The sequence below is a fragment of the Eschrichtius robustus genome, chromosome 9 (genome assembly GCF_028021215.1).
Source record: "Eschrichtius robustus isolate mEscRob2 chromosome 9, mEscRob2.pri, whole genome shotgun sequence".
Taxonomy (NCBI): Eukaryota; Metazoa; Chordata; class Mammalia; order Artiodactyla; family Eschrichtiidae; genus Eschrichtius; species Eschrichtius robustus.
In genome coordinates, this window is record NC_090832.1 from 22,014,446 (window position 1) to 22,034,948 (window position 20,503).

Genomic DNA, 20,503 nt, shown 5'->3' on the forward strand with positions numbered 1-20,503 from the left:
GACGGTTACAAATTAAACTAGGCAGTATTAAATAAAATATGTTCTATCCTCCTACATTCTTAGATATATTTTCGTAAAATAAAATAAAATAATATGATTGGATGAGTAGTAAAATTTATAAATTACAAATATAAATATGTAGTATAATATAAATATCCCCAAATTTTATTTTCTCACCTTCATTTCAGCAAATTCACTAAATATGTTTTTACAATGGAAATTCTTACAAAACTGGAGCTCTACTAACAGTATTAATCTAAAATATCAATTAAAAATAAAATGTAATTATAATTAAAGTGTATACAACTTGAATGTTTTCATCAAAACATGAACATTAAATACATGTAAAAATTTTAATGAATTATTTTCATACTTTAAAGTTAGATATTCAAAAGTAGTTATTAAAATTAAAGGCAAATACAAACTATAATTAATTAAATACAATTTTAAAAAAGCTGAAAATGCTGATTTAATTTTTTGATGTTTCATAAATCATCTTACACATTTTTATAAAGATTAAATTATTCATGATTCCAGCATTTAATGTTCATATTTTAATTGCCAATCCAAAGCATTAGCACCATGTTTTATGCATGATGTATTTAAAGTTTCATATATACATATTTAGAGTAATGCAAATTGTTTAATATTGCAAAATATTCCTCAGCCATCAAATCCAACATCTTTGTTAGTAATTCTGGAACCATGAATTGGAACATGAAAAAAAGCCAAGAAATGGTCATTCAGCTTTTCTAAGACAAAATTCATTGGGAAAGAAATCTACTGAGCTCATATTATCTGAGAGGACTTGACATGTTTGTTAATTTATCTTTTCCCTTTCCTAAATATTTCTGTCACTCAAATCCTCCTTGCATTTCTAAGTAGTGTTTTTCTCCAAGAGTGAGAATTTTAACCCATCAAAGTGAATCAAGGGAAAATTAGGAGAGTCCAGCTGAAGTTCTAATAACTTCATACAAACTTAATAAACCATTCATTCGCAACATTAGACAGTGCCAGTATCTGCAAAGATTGTGATTTATTCTCTGGCCAGAAGGTAACACTGTACAGTTTAGGGATGTAGACAACAGGCCAGATTGCCCAGGACTCTACTTCTATAGCACATGATGCAATCATTTGTTCTCAGCTAAGGCCCTTCTGGTGTCAGAAACTTTCTAAGCCTCAGTTTCTTCATCTGTAAAAGGGATAATAATTTCTTGTTCATAGAACCACTAAGAAAATTAAATTATATAGCCTGGCACATAGTAGGTTATCGAAAAATAGTAGTTATCAGTATTGACTGGCAAAGAACTATGGGGACTGGCTGTACTGCATTAGTCATCAATCTAATGATTATGTACTGGTCTTCCTATATGCCAGGTGGCTGGCTGGGCAGAGACGCAGGATTCGAAGGCTGCCATTTTGCACTAGCTGTATAACATTTTTGCGGACATGTACCATGGAGATATGAAAGTGCGGGGCCAGCACAGCTAACAGCAGAGCAAACTTGGCTTGTAAAAGTGGGGAAAGGCTCCATGAAGAAGACAGTATACAAGCTGGCAGGATACGCAAGAGTTTCCCAGTGAAGAATGGGAAGGGCATTGGGGGCAGAGGATTGCAAAGACTTGGGAGTTATGAAAGCATTTCCACATTCAAGAAAAGCAAAAAGTTGGAGAGAGGCAGAGTAACCATGTCAGGCTCCTGGTTAAATTTAATTGACAAGACCCAACTGATTTGTTTGTAACTAGACCTGAGGTGCCATGTTAATCATTCTACAGTGTGGCTCTAATTGGACTCAAGGAAAATTCCAGTTCTCTGAGATGTGCTACTTTTGAGGGGTTGGCTTACAAAAGGTTTGGTCAATGCCCCTCAGTACAATAGTGTTTGTTTGTTACTACACAGCATTTTCTTAAAATATACCAAAATTGGGGGCAGAAGGGAAACACTTTGGACCTCAGATGCGTGATTTCCAGTTCTCCATTCCCCTATAACTTCTGTCATGGGTTGCCCTTTTCACTAGGAGCACCCAGGGACACATTCTAAAAATTGCTGTAACCAAAAAATGCAGGCTTCTTAGTTAATAACAAAACAGTGCTCAATCCCAGAGATGGAAAGGGAAGACGACACAAAATTTCTCTGCAGAAAATATACCCTCAAATTTGTCAAGCAATGTGCAAACCAGCCAAAGTATTTGATTTGAAACTTGTGAAGGTAACATCATTGCTAAAGCATCTGAAAGAATTAGACTGAGAAGAAGGAAAAGACCTCGCAGCTGCAGGCAAATACCCTGGGATGGGCAGACCCTGACAAGGTGGACAACCACCGCTGAGGACACCTCCAACGTCTGTAGCAACTCTCCCACGGAAAGTAATAGCCCTGCCTCCCCTCCAGGGGAAATTCTCCAAGTACACTGGTTACTTTCAACACAATCTCATTGATGTGAAGTGGAGGAGGCATGGGGTGTCCATAGTGGTGCAGGTGGGAATCAATCTTTAGTCTCCAACAGGGGACAAACCTTTGAATGGCACAGAAATTAAATCAATCCTGGAGTGAGCCAATTGCATTATACCTAACACCACTGACACCTCTTATAAACTATGGATTCATCTACTACGTAGTTTTAATAGTGACTCAATTTCATGAGAAGACCTTTTTTATTTACGTTCAGTTTTCTTCTCTAACTGTACTCTCTCATTATAATTTTCAATTCACAGCTATTTAGGTAGATTCTGTGGACAGCTTAAATTAGAAAACAGCTCTTTAGTAGATTTTTTTTTAAATAAAAGGAAATCATTTGTTTTAGTCCACTTACCATTCCATGATTCAGCCACCCTGGGATAAAATTATCAAGCAACTTCGGGTAAATCATCTCTCTGTCATAGGCATAAATGATCCAGAACACCGCTACAACGAACTGGAAGGGAAAAAGAGATCCTTTATTTCAAAGGCACCAACTGTCCACAGCATACAATTTGTTGGTTATCTATTGTTCAAAGAACCCAACAAAACTATAATTTATAATGAAGGACAAATCAGTAAGCCAGCTAATAACTGCAAAGATTGTTCTAACTTCAACCCATTAGTGGTAACTGTTGGGGTCCTTCCTCTTTCCTTGATCTCCCAACTGTGTTCTCTCAGGCGAAGGGCTCTGTTTGTGAGGGAGAGAGAGATGGTCTCTCTGTCATCTGGAACAGCTCCCTTCCAGGGCTAAGTGTGTTGGTTTGATTCCTCTCAAGAGGGTTTAAAAGTTCATTGGTGGTTTTTTGGATCCCATTCCCCCCTGTACAGCGTTAGAACACATTCAAGAAGCTGTAGTGTATTTTCCTTGAACCCATCATGTGGTTTAAATTAATCTTCACATTCTCAAGTTTCTATTTCACCACTCACAGCATTGAAATCACTGCTATAAAATGTCCCAAAGTCACAATTCCAGCAAATGTATTAATTTATATAGCCTAAGCGGGGGCTTTAGCGACACTGAGAAGCAGAGTGTACGAAGAATTAAGGAAGATTCTTAATTTATGAATAACTCATAAATTCATCTGGATTCCAGAGGTTTATTTTGACCCATCAGCAACATCAACAAAAGCAAGGAAAGTACTCAATTTATTATCTTATCTTTCCTCAAACTAATGGTGAGAGAGGAAGCTCAGATAAAATAAAGAAATGAATGGCCCAAGGCCTTAACCTTCACCATAGAATTTTTTTTTTTTTAAATGAATGCTTTTGTAAATAGTCTATAAATGTAGCATAGAAAAGGGAATGAACCATCCCAGAGGGAGGTCTCATAGTCCCTTCAGAGTTATGTGTCAAAATAATAAATACTACGGAATGATAAAATGTGGCATGAATGTTAAACAGAAACAATTTTATCTCATTTCTTGTAAGTCATCCATGCCCTGTCATTTTATTAATAATATATATTTTATTGCCACTTTTTATAAAACTCCTGGTGTTTATAGCTCAAGGCTAGTAATCAGAAGGATTCCAAAGTTCTTTTAGAAGCACGTCAGTTATCACACGGATAGTCTTAGCCCCCCCAAAAAATTCACCCTTAAAACCCAGGATGTTATGAACATTCACTGATTCATAAAACACACTGAATGATAATTACAATAGGCAACTGTAGATAACACACGTAGTTTTCATACCAGATTAGGGTCCCCAGTTATTTATCCTGCTTTTGGGGCAACTATTTTCACTCAGTGGATAAATGCACAAGAGGAAAAAAGAAAAAAACATCTATTATTAGCTTAAGGTTAACTATCATCAGGATCTTTCCAAGTACAACAAATAATTTTTGAATTATCCACAACTTGGGTTTGTTCATTCCACTACTAACTTCATGTGTATTGAATATCAGTGTTCCCTGCCCTCAGGCCTGGGTGGGCTCCATGCTTTACACTCTTGTTACGCAAAGTGTGGTCCCATGAATCAGCAGCACCCACGCCACCTGAGAGCTTGTTAGATGTGCAGAATGCAGGTCCCAGCCTGATATGTTCTGATCCTGTATTTTAATAAGATCCTGAGGTCATTCCTATGCACGTAAACGTTTGAGATGTCCTGCTTTGGAAGGCTCTGCTCCAGCCACCTGGAGCCTCCTCCCTCGCCATGGAGTGAGGCAATCCCAGGTCCAAGTGGCTGGTCTACCCAGAGCCTGCACTCCCTCCCCTTCTAAACCACATCCTGGGAAACCATGACCTTGGAATTTCCTGCCTAAGTAGACACAAGTATGCCTCAGGGCCTGTGTGGGTCTCCTTCTCGGGTCTGACCCTGGAAGACTGACTGTGCAATAATTGTTTGTATCCCTTGACCAGAGAGATGGTTAAGGGGTATTTACTCCTGTAGGATGAGAACCAAAGTTTTACATGTGGCCTGGGTGTCCATACACAGGCATGAAACCGTTTCAATCCTGGATGGAGCCATCAGTAGACTCCCTTTACCTTTGCCACATAATGTAATTTAATCATGACAGCGCCATCCCATCACAGTCACAAGTCCCCTCCCATACTCAAGGGGAGGGGATTATACCGGCCCGTGTAGCAGGGGGCAGAATCTTTGGGCCGTCTTAGATTCCTGCTTGCCATATGCTTCTACTCTTCTTTTCCAATATTGTTTTGGCTATTTTAAGTCCTTGGCATTTTCATTTAAATTTTAGAATCTCAGCTTGTGAATTTCTACAAAGACATCCCCCTAGAATTCTGATTATGACTGTACTGAATCAATATATTCAATATGAGGAGAAAAGATATCTTAACAATATTGAGTCTTCTAACCTATGAACATAATTTATGTCTCCATTTATTAAGATCTTTAATTTCTCAATGTTCGTAGTCTTCAGTGACAGCTCTTACACATATTTTAAGTCTACCACTAAGCATTTTATGTTTTTTCTGCTATTGTAGATAGCATTAAAATTTTTTTTTACATTCTTTGTTTGCTAGCATATAAAAACACAAATGATTTTTTGTATATTGATATGGTATCCTGTATCTTTGCTAAATTCACTTAGTCATTTGAGTGGTTATGTTATAAATTATTTTGGTTTTTATATGTACACGATCTACAAATGAAGACAGTTTTTCTTCTTTCTTTACAATTTGTATGACTTTTAGTTCTTTTTCTTTTCTTATTGAACAATGTTGACCAGAAGTGATGAAGAGTGAGCATCTTTGTCTTCTTCCCTACTTAGGGAAAGTGTTCAGTTTCTCAACATTTCAGTTTAATATTAATTGGAGGTTTTTCTTAGGTGTCTTTTATCAAGTTGAGGAAAATCTCTCCTATTCTTAATTTATGTATGTAATGAATGAGTGCTGAATTTTTTCAGATAGCTTTGCTGCATATCTTCAGGTGACCATATATTTTTTTCTCCTTTATTCTGTTAACATGATGAATGATAGCAATTGATTTTTAATGTTAAACCAACCTTTAATTCCTGGTCATTATGATGATCTTTTTTTAATTTAATTATTTTATTTTATTTTTTATTTTATAATATTTTATATATTATTGGATTCGACTTGCTGATATTTTAAGGAATTTTTTCCATCTTTATTCATAAAGTATATCAATGTCTAGTTAGTTTTTTTTTTTTCCCATAACATCATTTTCTAATATTGGTTACAGGATAATGCTGGCCTCAAAAAATAAAGTGGGAAGTATTCCCTCCTCTATTTTGTGAAGGACTTTGTGCAAGGTTGGTATTATTTCTTCCTTACCTATCTGATATACTTCTCCAGTGGCATCATCTGGACTTATAAGTTTTCTTGTGAGAAGATTTAATTGTGAATTCAATTTCTTTAATAGGTATAGAGGTTTCAGGTTTTCTATTTTTTCTTGAGTTAGTTTTAGTCATTTTTGCCTTTTATAGATTTTCTCCATTTCATCTAAATTTTTGAATTTATAAAGTTGTTCTTAATATTCTGCTATGGAAATCAGCAAATGCTACAAATCAGGTAGTTTATCCTTAGAGAGCTGGTTGTTAAAGTTTGCCAGCACATCACTCTGGAGAGCAACTTTCTGTTCACCAGGAATGATCATTCATGGTGTCCCTACCACATATAAAGCATTGTGGGGTTGATACTTAATAGTGCAATTTGGCCAATCCTTTGACCCCTACCATAGATTGACGGAATTATATGGGTTATTAAAAGCAAAGTGACTTTCAAGAAAGTGTTAGTCACCTTTCTCAGTGTAACACTAGAAGATCAAGAGGTACAGCTAACTGAGTAATCAGCCTTCTAAACAATTCTTGAGATAAAAACGCTGCACAGATGGTAGCTTCTTGGCTTCCTGCACTGACATCCTCTTGATGGTATGGTCATCAGCAAACCCAAAATAAGTTTGAACTCTACTACCAGGGCATGGATATGAACAAAAATAGGTTCTCCTGGACAGGCTAAGTGATATTGAAACGTCCTACTGTTGTGAAGAAGCTTCTTCTCCGTCCAGGACTGGTAGCCAGCTGTTCCCCAGCACACACCTGCTGCTTCTGTGCTGCCAGGACCAGAATACTGTACTTGAACTGAGAGTGGGAGAAGCACAGTCACTTCCGAGTTCTTCAAGCTTCCCAGACAAAACACCCGTGTTACAGTGGTTATTGAGGCCTCATTTGAACCCCCTGGAAGGATTAGAAATAAACACAAAAGAAAACTGGATTCATACTTTGTCCTCTTTTTGTAAGGAGTCTCTCATATGGAGTCCAGTAGAAGCTGAAGCTAATCAGCTTTAGTTTACTTCTAAGAAAAAGCTTTAGTGATCAGTGGGAAATTCCTTGGAGTTGAGTAACACCAATTAGAATGCAAAGGATGTCACAGAGACATTTACCCTGAAGGAGGCTAAAAAGTCACTTATCTGTAGATTGGTCTGTGAAGGCCATTTAGCGTGATCTCAAACATCCACTGTTGAAGGAGGGAAGGAGGAACTAAATGAATGCATCTTTAAGTTTTCAGCTTCAACATGACATGAGTTTATGGAACTGCTTTCCCTTTTAAAACAAATCTATTAGTACTCAGACTTTACCAATTACTGATTGGAAAACATTTAAATTCTCTTTTGGGCTCTACTCCTTTGCTTCTAGATTTCCTTTTCATGATCTGCTTTCCCATCGATTCTTTCCAAGGTCACACTGTTGCTGAGAAGTAACATTTAGACATGTTTCCAGCTGTGATTTCTCTTTCCAAATGCACAAAGCATGAGAGTAAGTTGTGTGCTCTGGATGCTAGCTGGCTTTGTCTCTGATGGCCTCCATGCAGACAGTGAATGCCTCATTTTGACATGGCCCTTGTCTTCCCACTTTGCACATCTAGGAGATCCTGAGTCCGCAGGTGCTCTCCTTCTGGCTGACTTCCCTCAGCCATACTGTTAACTTCAGAAATGCACAGGGAAGCATAGGGCACTCTGAAATGTTATAGTATCTTTTGTTCCAGAGTACAATTTTTTTCTAGTACTCATTCCTAGAAGTGTGACAAAGAATTCCTCTACTGTAATGATGAGGTTGTGAGTTACATTATATTTTTTTATGCTGTACATTCTGCTCAAATTACTTTAAAACCAGAATCTCCATTTAGAGAGTTTCTAAAGCACATGTTGATGTTATACCTTTCTCATGGCTTTCATCTTTTTGGTAGAATTTATAATTTCTCCATATTTATCCACACTTAGGTCCTTAATTATCTTTTCTGACTGAGTAATTATGTGAGAATAAAAGCCCAGCTCCTACAGGAGCCCGCATGATTTGATGCCTGCCTATATTTCCAACCTTCACTTGTACCGTATTCTTTCTTGCTCCCTAAGCTAAAATTGGCAATTTGATTGTTCCTAAAACTCATCATGTGCTTTCCTGCCTCAGAACCACAGCATTTTCCACTCTATGCCAGGAATGTCCTTCCCTCATTTTCATATGGCTGGATTCTCTGTTCCTTCAGGTCTACTTTAGACAGCATGGAAGCCTCACCACTGTTCCATTATTTTCTATCAGAAACCCTGATGGAAAATAGGCTTTTTGTTGTTGTTCAATTGTTCACTGTCTGGCTCTTTTATGAGAAAGTGAAGTCTCAGGAAGTAGGGACTTCTCTGTCTCGTTTACTGCTGTTTCCCCACTAACTGGCATATAACATGTTTATGGTAAAAATTTGCTGAATAAATGAATAAAGGTGCATTGCTGTTCCTTATATGTGTCAGACCCCACATCTCCCAGAGAAGCAAGGACCTTTTTACTTCTTCAATTTTCTTCCCATTGACCTAAGATTTCTCTTTTATGTTGTCCACATTTTGTGTCCTCCTGTCTGTGAGGAGATAACCCTTTCTTTCCAAGATTTTTCTTTTAGCTCATCCCTTCTCAGATCTTTTATCCGTTAGCTCTTCTTTTACCTGTATAAGTCTTCTATCATCTTAAAATAATCCTTCCCTGAATTTCTAGATCAAGATGGAAGACTAAAGGCTCTCTTTCTTGAAATCAACCAAGAATAAGGGGAATAAGAAACAGAAAGAAACCAATGGAAGCAGGGAACATCCTTAATCCAATAATCACTCTTCTCAACTGGCTGCCAAGTGTTAGGGAAATTGAACACGGCCGGGGGAGACACTGATGTAAGAAACAAGATCCGAGGGCTCTCTGGTCTGGCGAGCAGAACAAAGAGATCGCTACAGGTGACACACTGTAAGGGACACTCTGTGACCCTTGCTGGGAACCAGAGCTCTGAGTGTATGGGAGCCCTGGGGAAACGTTCAGGGGTCAGAGGTGATGATGTTCAGTGAGGCAGTGGGCAAGCATGGCATCTCTGCAAGAAGCAGGATGTGGGGCATGTGAGGTAAACAAGACAGGATCTGTGGTAACCAGCCCGAATGGACCTCTCCTGCTCACCTGATGAAGACCAAGCTTTCTGTCACCATACGACAGGGCTGTGATCAATAAGAGTCAAAGACAGAGAAATGAGTCAGACCCAGAAAGAAACCATTCTCCAGGGGAGGGCGGTGGTGGGAAACAGACAGAAATTCAAGCTGCCCTCACTCAGTTCCTTAGCCTGTCTCTAGTTCTAGCCTTTCACAAATAGCTGGCTCAGAAAGAACAAACCGATTTAAGGATGAGTAATCATTAAAAAAGAAATAGCATGGAATGTATTCATTACATTACCACAAAAAAAGAGATACCACAAAAAAGAGAGCGAGATAAAGCTGAATATGACCAAAAGGGCGGGGGGTAACTGAACAATACAAACCAGAAAATGTATTAATTAACTTATGATCAAATAATTCTCCATTAAAGAAAAGCAGTCAGAGATGAAAAATTGAGACTTAAAGAAGAGAAGATAGAGCGAGAGAAGAGGATAAAAGTGAATGGGTAGAATTTTGGCAAGAAATAAAGTATAAAAAATAAAACCACATAAAACTGAAAGTCACATTATAAGCAGTGAAAGGAAAAACTGCCTTTGGTATAGACAATGGGGGTTTAGCTCTCCTCAGTCCTGTGGACTAGGTACACTGAGAAACCTTCCTGCTGTGAAACACTAGGTGCTAAATAAATTACGACAAATATACTTTCAAATGTATTGCTGAGCGGACAAGAAAGGAAGGGAAATCACTAGGAGCCAAAAAAACCATACAGACAAAAAAGAACAAGGAAAAAAACCAGAACAGTAGCAAACACAGAAACTGGGACTGCCCTGGAGGCAAATGCTAACACCAGAATCTGAGTGTTCTGTGAACTGTGGCCACTGAGATGGATGACAATGGTCTTGGGCCCATGCAAATCTATGGACTGGGTCCTGAACCTGAGGGGCCTGGCCCACCTTCAAAGAAAGGGTAGGCTAGAGGAAGCACCCTTCATCTGGTTAAATCAATTGCTTTCTATTCCTAACTGCTAAGATTGTTTTAATCAAAAAGGTTTCATTTCATTGATTTTGTTCTGCACTGAGATCATCCTTTTTCCTCCTTTATCTTTGTATTCATGAAAGCTACATGTGGTAATTAGGCAAGTTTTGCAAAGTCAGAAAATAAATTTTATACTTCTATCAATTAACTGTAGTGGATATTGTAGTACTTACCCCAGATTCCCTCTTCAGGGTCCATGCATCCATCCTGCAGATGTTGGGAATATCAGTTGCTGGCCACTGTCAGCTGCATCCCTCATTAGAATTGCCCTCAGCTGCAAGGAACTGCTTTGCTCAAGGCCATGCCCCTACCCCAGGGACAGTCTAAATCCAATGACTTACGGATGCAAGGATACAAAGACCCAGCCCCTTTGCCTCAATTTAAGGCAACGCTGAAGGGTCATCCCTGCTCTAAGAGCTCCCAGGATGCCCGTTACAGCTGCAGTGTGGGTCATCTTCTCCCTCTACCCAATGCTGTCTTCCTCACTTCCTAACAGGTATATCTCCCAAGAGCCCCCTCCTGCACGCACTCTCCATCTCAGAGCTGTTCACAGGGACCCCAATCCAAGACCATGCCATTCATGTAAAAGTGCAAGAGACAGATATTTTTAAATATGAAAACATTTGTTGTAAATCAATCACCATAAAGAATTGTACAAAAATTAGTTGCAATCTCACCCTGAAGTAGTGAGTCATTGCCAAAAGGACAGGTATATCCTTCAAGATTTTTTTCCACGCAGTTAAAATGCATTCCATACAGTATTTTACAAAATTAGGTCACACTATACCTAGTCTCCTGCAATTTTTTAATTTAAAAATATTTTTAAAAGATACCCCATTTTTCTGAAGCACTTCATAGTACCCCACTGTATGCTACACACCATCATTTACTTAAGCACTCACTAATGAATACATACGTTCATTCCAATTATTACAATTTCCAATAACATTGCAATGGACATGTTATGTTAATGGTTTTTGCACTTAGAACCTCAGGGGGAATAAATGACTAGACGTGAAGCTCTTGGATCCGAGATCACCACTGCCTGTTGAGTTGACTTTCACAAAGGCTCCTCTGTCATTCCCCGCTCCCAGCGCCAGCTGCCTTTACCCCAGCTTCAGGCCACCGTGTCCCTGTCTCTGTCCTGGACTGTTGTGGTCGCTTCTTGTTTAGACCCACTGGCTTCAGTGTCCTCTTAACTCTATTTCTACTTTATCTTGGCCTCAGAGTTATCAAATGTTTGTTATAACAACATTCAAGAACTTCCCAGTTTAAAGCTTCCAATGGCTCTCCCTTGCCTGCAGAATAAAATCCAAACTCCCTTTGTGATATGGCCCCAAATTCTCTTTGCGGTCCCTTGCCAGCTCCTTTCAGGAACCAAATCACCACACTATGTGTCGTTTTCCAAACTCACCACACACCTCCAAGTACCCATTCCTTTGTGCTTTTTATAACCATAGCTTAAAACTCATTACAATTTTTTTTTCAAAATCCAAGCTCAATCAGTGTTACTCTCGTTGTGCAGTTGTTTCCTCCCCTCCCCCACCCCAGTCTCTTATCCGGAGTAATTATTTCCTTCCCTGACCCATCACAGGTTTCTGCTTGTAACAGTAGCCCATTTAGCTGTGACTCTTACAAGCCTTCTAACCTGCTGGGCCCTCTAAGCTGCTGGAGGGCTCCTTCCACCCCAAGTGCCCCCCCATGTGCTGGTCCCTTTGCCTGGAATGCCTTCTCCCAGCCCTCCCAGCTCATCCTTACCATAGAGATGGTTCAGAAACGTCATAACCTCCAAGAAGCCTCCCCTGAGTTGCCCCAGACTCGGGCCCCCTTTCCCTGCACGTGCTCTCAAAGCATACTATGCTTTTCCTTTCTAACAATAAGTGTAATTAGGATTAGATAATTGATGGTGTAATTAATAGTTTCTCTTTCCAGCGGAATGGAAGTTCCATGAAGGCAAAGGTCAGACTGTTCCCTCTCTGTTGTGTCATCACATCTCTCTTGGTGCTTTATAATTTTCTTAACTCTTCATTTTGAAATGATCTAAGACTTACAAGAAGTTGAAAAATAATACAGAGAGTTCCTGTGTACCCTTCACTCAGCTCTCCCCAATGATAACATCTCACATAACTGGCATTTGTATAATACTATTAACTAAACTACAGATCTTCTTCCAGTTTTTACATGCATTCTTTTTTAGAGGGTGTTATTGTACTATAAAAATTTACCATGTGTATACATTTATGCAACCTCTACCACAATCAGGATTCAGAAGAGTCCCATCCCCATAAGGACACTCCCTAATGTTATTCCTTTAGAATCACACCCTCCCCCCAATCTTAACCCCTGGCAATCATGGATTTGTTCTCCATCACTACATTTCGTCATTTCTAGAATATTATATGAATGTAATCTTTCCTAGTACTTTATGAAGGATGGTTTACATCTATTTAGTTTCAACTATATATGGGCCAGAGGCTTCACGAGTAAGATCTTATTTAAGAATCACAACTACCTTGAGATAGCTACTATTATTTTTCTACTTTTATAGATGAAGAAACTTAGCTTTAGAAAACTTAACTTTCCCAGAGTCAAAAAGTTAATAAGCTGGCCAGAATGTGAGGCCAGACAGTGGGAACCCAGAGCCATTGCTATTAACCTCCTTAAACACTTTCTGCACATAGTTCATACTTTTGAAGGAATTATAATTGAATGAATGAATAATTCAGTGCTATAAAGGAAAAACTCAGGTTTTTCCTTCCTGAGTAGGAGAAAAATCCAGTTCTCCCCTACTATGTCTTTCTTTCCTGTGTGTCTCTTTACCTTCACCAAGAACACTCCACTTCTGACACGTCTGGTCACCAAGTGTGTGGAGGCTATTTTCCCCCCCAACCAATTCTCTGACACCAGCTGGGTGTCCTACAGTTTAACTCAGTTCATATACTACTGCCCGGAGATAGCAGCAGATCCCACAGGTTATGGGCTCAGTCCCATGAGCCTGGCCCCCTCCACCCTTCAAAGGCCAGCCACAGGCCCGGGTTGTCACCTGTGCTTCTGGCTTGACTGGCCATAGATCGAGGGTCCAACAATCCTCATCTTGGGTTCGATTAACTTGCTAGAGCGGCTCACACAACTCAGGGAAACACTTACTTACATTTACTGCTTTACTATAAAGGATATGGTAAAGGATACATATAAACATCCAGATGGAAGAGATGCATAGGGCAGGTATGTGGGAAGCGGTGTGGCGCTTCAGTGCCCTGTCTGGGTTCACCACTCTCCCTCCACGTCTTCACCAACCCAGAAGCCCCCGACCGCCATATTATTGGCAGTTTTGGAAGCTTCATCATGAACACATAATTGATCATTTACTCCATTTTCAGCCTTTCTCCCTGCTCAAGAGAATAGAGGGTGGGACTGAAAATTCCAAGCTTCTATCATGCCTTGGTCTTTCTGGTGACCAGCCCCTATCCAGGAGCACACCCAGAGTCACCTCATTAGAACAAAAGACATTCCTGGTGCTCTTTTGACTTAGGAATTTACAAAGGTTTCAGGAGCCCTGTGTCAGTTACGGGGTCAACGACTAAATATTAGAACAAGAGATGCTAGTAGTGTTCTTATCACTTAGGAAACTGCAAGAGTTTTAGGAGCTCTGTGCCAGGAACTGTGGGCAGAGACCCATATATATATATTTCTATTATCTCACAGATGCCAAAGACTATTTCATTTCTCAGTTCTCTAGGAAGGCCTGCATAGAGCAGGAACTCAATGAATGTTTGGTGAGTAAATACTTTTGATTAATCATTCTAGAAAAAGGAAAAGGAAAATGGTCAGAGATGGAGAAAAATCACCAAAAATCATGGATCTAACATGACATACATGTAAAACCACAGGACAGTAGCATGAAACATAGAACAAGGTGGAAGCATCATTCTTGCCTTCATTAGTAAAAAGTGTATTCATAGAATTGCAAGCGCCTCAGCACGGATGATTTGACCAGGTACATCTTCCCTCTGGCAAATTCGCGTCCACAGAACAGAGACGCAGTGCCGATGTAGAATATGTTCTGGTCCTAACTGACACTAGGGGCTTGTCCTGCTCCGCGGAGCCATGCCCCCTTCCTTACTCAAAGTCGTTAGCAGGATCCTCTCTTATTTTCATGTCATCTTTGAGATGCAAGCCTTTCCCCACAACACCAGCTTGTGGGGTTGGAGCCCTATGACCTGGAGTCTCCAGACTATTTGCCCAGGGTCATGCCCTGGGTCATTCCTGTGCCTACAGGCTGAAACCGCACCAATCACGTGGTTCCCCCGATTCTGGCTCTTTCCAGCGTTTCATGGCACCTCCGCCTGGCTTGTTTCACCACTGACTGAAACACGAAACTAATGGCCTTTATTAAAGATTGCTTTTCTTTTCCACCAACAGAACCCAAATTGCCTGGGGTTGGCCTCTAATGGTGGCAGTCTTCTTTTGTGAAGAGTGATGTTTGAAGGCTTATTACACTGTGCTGAGAGCGTCCCACAGGCGGTGGACCTGGTTAGGAAAGTGGTGTGCATTGTGAGAGGGTAGGGCGTGGAAAAGAGGGGGCCCTGAGGGCGGAAACTCTGTTTATTCCGCTTTTTGGTCATCCGCCAAACTACAGAAACAGGGACAAAACACAAATGGCCTTATAATTGTGAAATCAAATCAGAAGTTAAAAATCTTCCCATAAAGAGTGCGAGACAGACACAGATTGATCACTACCGGTCTGTCTCCAGGCTCATGCTCTTTTGACAATATCTGGTTACCTTACGCCTCACACCGGTGAGATGACCCCATAAGGTGTGTCATTCTAGCATTCTAATAACTGACTCTCCTTTATGGGTTCAAAGTTTTAAATTGACCCATCTTATTTATTTATTTATTTTATTGAGGTATAGTTGCTTTACAATGTTGTGTTAGTTTCTGCTGTACAGTGAAGTGAATCAGCCATATGTATACACATATCCCCTCTTTTTTGGATTTCCTTCCCATTTAGGTCACCACAGAGCATTGAGTAGAGTTCCCTGAACTATACAGTAGGTTCTCCTTAGTTATTTATTGTATACATATTAGTGTATAAATTGATCCATTTTAAACTGAATTCCGCACCCAAATAAATTGATCAAGGCTTCTCTCACTCTCTGTCAAGTGACATAAATAGAATAATTAAACACATCCAGAAACCTCACACAAGACTATCTTATTATGTTAGAAAACCACTGCCAGTCAATTAGCATTGATAGAAGTTTCTTTTTCGAAAAATGATTTGGATGTTTTGTCATCATAAAATCACTGAATAATCCAACTCTTGCTGTCTCTTTCTCTCTCTTTTTAATAAAAGGGGACTATAGTTATTTAATATGATTACATTAAAATGAATATTCACAGGGTAGCTATAAGTACATAAGAGAGACATCCAGCTAACCACAACTTGAATTTAAAGTCCCACCAGAGAATAAAGAAAAATCTAATGTAATCTAATCTAATAAAAAGTTAATTAAGTAAGTAATTAGATCATCCTTTCGTAGAAGCAACCTATGTTAGGTGGCTATGTGTCAATGATTGCCTATATTCAGTGTCTTGGGTGTAGTATCAGAATGGCTTGACAGGAATACTACGGTAACAGTGGAAGACGAAGCCTGAACAAATGGGTTAGAGCCACCCAAGAAGGATATGTTAACAGGAGAAAACTGGTCATCACAGTGGTTAGGCTTATTGGTATTAAAAAACACGAACGTGTCTCCAGTTTTGTTTAGAGCAGGGGGTCCCCTGGCCACCCAAGGTAGCATTATAGTCTACCTAGCAAGTCAATCCTTAGGATGCAAAAGAATGGATCAGACCATAGTAATCTGACTACCTGCCACTATTATCATCCAGTTACCACCCCCCAACCCCGTGCCTTGCTTTTGAGTTCCCCCAGGATTCTTCTGGCTATCCTTTGCCTTCTTCAAAGTTGTTCTGCCTCTAGGAAGAGCTTACAGAGACTCCAGTTGCCCTGACCATTTTTTTGTAATTATAAATTAATTATCTTTCTGAGCTATACTTCAGTCTATAATCACTTAGCATGAGTTCATTTACTGAGAGAAGAATTCCTGTAAAAAAGACTCACAAAACTGAGTGTCTGGGTCTTTGGTCCCAGGCTTTAATGGCATTTGAGTACTGTCCCAGCTGGGACACCCACAAATGGCCACCTCACTGCCTTTGAATTGCTATGGAGATAAGAGAGGAAGGAGGTTAAGGTTTTCTGTGTTTTGTTAATTTTTAGATTATATGCATAAACAAACTAGGAAAACATGTAGCCAGTTCTAGCCATAGTTTGCAATGGGAAAAGACCTTTTGGAGAGGTTGGTGTGTTTGTTTTTTAGTATCGTATCAACAACACACCAGTGTTCCTTCTTTTCCCTCTATGAACAATTTACCCTTTAAATTTAGACCATCTCTAAATAAGACATTTGCAAATGAGAACACATGTGCGGTTTTCCTATTACAAAAGTAACAAACGCTTATTGTAGAAATTTGTGTGGATTTTTGTTTTTGCCTTTATATCATTCTATGATGATCTATGCTGTATAAATACAGTGGAAGGAGTCAGAAAGCAAATCATCATCTTTGGAACCAAAATGGCTCAAAGATGCACGCGTGCAGCCTGAGCGTCAGCAATCCGTCTGCCTGACAGCACTTCAGGAGTTTTTTTCCTTGGCATTTGGTCTACCTGAACTCTCTGTCATCTGTTTAGGCCCCCTCTAGAACTGCTGACCAATTACGGATTTTTTTTTTTTTTTTTTTTTTTTGGTTCAAGAACCTTCTCGTCAATTAAGAGCCAGGAGGTTACGCTAAACTAATTACTTTGAGGATCAGCATCTCAGGAAGGTGCCAAGATTGGGAAGAAACATCTGTTTTTAAGCTGTGCTAACAGAGCAAGGAGACCCAAAGAAAATCTACTTGGTGTGGATGATCCCCACCACCCCCAGAGCTTGCTTTCTTTCTCCTCCCTTATTCCGTTTTTGCTTGAGACTCTTCAAGCACAGAGCAACAGATATTTCTGACTGGGTCCAATACGACAGGCATTACTCTCTAGATAGGACTGAGCAAAGCAAGAAGCGGCTCTGATGGCCAGCATGGCAGCAGCTTCCCCTCCTCGGTGCCCCAGTCCTCTATGTTGGCATCACAGTCTGTAGGGATGACTGAGCTTCCTATTGCCTACTGCCTCTTGTTTTTATAAGATCCCCTAATAGAGTGAGTGAAACCGTGTGAGAGCATTTCACACAGTCCCTGGTGTATAGCACTCCATAAATGTTAACTGAATTTGCCAGAAGGTCTATCGAAGGGTTTCTCCCCATTTTCCTGGCTTGCCTCATTTTTCAAGATAAAGTACACAAGCAAGTTCCTCTGTGTGTCCCGCAGTGTAATATAGAAGACACATCAAATAGGCAAGATTATTTACAGGCGGCATTTGCTGAACGATGCTGAGGCCCAGGAGGCTGGGCCACTTTGATTAACTGATGTACCTCAGACCGCCTCAAATCCTTGTCGAAAATAGGAGGCGGGGGGGATAAATTATACATTTTAAAAGAAAAGCGAATTTGACAGAAAACTCTCTCTTGATAAAGCAGAACAAAATGGCTCTTAAGAATTCTTAGTAAGGTATTTCACTGGGTAGGCACAGTTGATTTGTTAGGATACCCATGCAGAATGTACTGGATCATCTCTTGCCAAAAATACTCTTTTGCAACTGTGTAGCTCTGAACTATGCCTTCTTAGAAACCCAGAGATGATTTACAGATGGTACTAGATACATTCAGTATCCATTTTTAAAAAACGTAGCTAATTCTACTGATAATACCTTATTTTCACATATTAAAAACCAGTATACTGGGTAAAATCCGTGGTGGCTTAAATCTGTATCCAATTGTTGAAACAAGAAGACAAGGCAGGAAGATGTTCTCTCCTTGCCAAAATTCGTACTTTGTAAACTGGCCTGTAAAATTGTATGAAACCACTGGCTCTATGGTGCCAATGAAATAATGTATCACAGAGAAACAATAATAAGCACAAATGAACAGGCTTTGGTTAAACAGCCTCAAGGAAAAAGATAAACAGTGACTTTTGAGCCAGATTCTGCATAAGCCCCTTTCTCATTTTTGATGCATTGTCCTAAATGAGAAATTGTGGTCAGCTTGGAGTTCACGAACATAGCTGAAAGTGTCTATCAGCTGAATGATGAAAAGCAAAGCTGGGTTTGGTTTGTCAAAAAGTTTAGAGTACTTGCAAAGAGCAAGCACTCCATTATCAGAATGATTGGGTTCAAGTCCAGGTCACACCGTTTCCTAGCTGTGGACCTCAGGCAAGGGACCTGTAAAATGGGAGCCCTGTCTGTCTAGCTGTACAACAGAAGCATCTTCTGTGAAGTGGGAATGATGGACATTCCGAACTTTGGGGGCTCTGAGGATTAAATAAACAATCAGAGTACAGCCCTTGGTGCAGTGTCTGACCCCCAGCAGCATGTAGTAGGAGCGAGCTCTCATTCATAGACTTTTCAGGCTCTTGAGTTGCTGGTGGGTTTTGCCACTATGGGAAGGGAGACGGCAAGAAGTTTCAGAAGGTGACAGCAAATGCCTCTGCGTATGTAGTATCTTCTTTAGGACTCTAAAGTAATTTGGGAGGGAAGGGGGTATAGGTAGAATTTCTGAATAGTCAGACAATAATGTTACCATATCAGTGAACGTAGGGGCTGTTTTCCTTTGTTGACTCTGCTAATTTTGACAGCAAACCCCTGGGCTCCTATGTATTATTTTCTAGGCATGGGGGCGCTGAGGCTCTTTCTGTTTTGTTATTTGTGTTTGTATGAAGGCAGCAATTCTAATTTTGTAGTTGATTGTTAAGGCAAAGAAAGGGGAGGGGCCCTCCTTAGGATTAAGCGGGGTGAGGTGATAAAAATGGGCAGAGAAAACTCCTCTCCATTCACGCCTTCCAACCTTGGCACACCACTAATTTATGCTTAGGATTCTTTCCTACTTCACATCCCTCCCTAGTTTCCCCTTGGTGAATAATAAACAAAGTGGTAGGGAACTCAGAGAAGCATAGAAGCAGATTGGGACAGAAGGGCTCCTCTGGTTCCCTCTGAGACACAGCTCCCTTCATTTTCCTTATGTTGCACCAAACTTTGGCCACCACTGCCCAAACTGCTGGCATATGTTTGTTCCCTTGTGTAAATGAAGCACAGACCTAACCTACAGGCTAAAGGGACGTTCTGAAGAGGGAAACTTCTTGGAAAAGTTTCTTCACAGGCACTTAGGAGACAGTGGGCAGGGCAACAGGGCCACCTGTGAACTGTGGCTGCACACGTTCTCTCCCCTCACCATCTCTCATCTTCCCGTCTTCTCTCCTTCCCGCCTTCCTGCCTGTGTCTCTGGGAAAACGTCCCCCAAAGCCAGAATCATGCCTCAACTTCTGTTCCTAGGAGAGTTACAAAAAGGCATGATGAATGAAAGTCCTATCCAAGACTGGCTCTTTGTGGTAAAATAAGCAAATCATTAGCATGGTAATTGCACAACAAAAAGTTAATACATTCTGTGTAGGTGGAAATTCCACTAGCTCCTTCCTTGGGGGGAAATATTCCTTTTGATATCGGCTGCTTTAACACAGCACATTTTGATCCAGCTAAAACAGGTAAGAGTTACCTCAAAATGCTCACAGGGGCTGTAGTAATTTCAGGAACACCCATACAGCAAATTGTTATTTATTTTTCTATGAAGAAGGAGACGCTTGTGGTAGAAGGATGGGGTGGGGCAAAGGTAAGAGAGAAAGAGAGACAGAAACAGAAGTAGAGAGATAGGGAGGGAAGGAAACATGCAGAGAAGGAAGACGAAAAATGAAAGTGTTCCTTTTTTCTTTCCTTTTCTTTTTTTTTTTTTAAATCAACAACTAATATTGCATCTTGTTCTTGGTCCCCCAAACAAGGGCATACAAAAGGTCCTGGTTTCTGGGGGGGGGTCATTTTTTTTTTAAATAAATTTATTTATTTATGGTTGTGTTGGGTCTTCGTTGCTGCGTGTGGGCTTTCTCTAGTTGCGGCAAGCGGGGGCTACTCTTCATTATGGTGCGCAAGCTTCTCACC

General features: G+C 40.1%; 1 protein-coding gene across 1 annotated transcript in view; it reads right to left on the reverse strand.

Annotated features, from left to right (window-relative positions):
• Positions 1 to 20,503, reverse strand: part of AIG1 (androgen induced 1) — a 230,374-nt gene that overhangs the window by 138,541 nt on the left and 71,330 nt on the right. Inside the window, 1 exon segment of the mRNA XM_068550808.1 lies at positions 2,810 to 2,911. Coding sequence (XP_068406909.1) covers positions 2,810 to 2,911 — 102 coding nt within the window.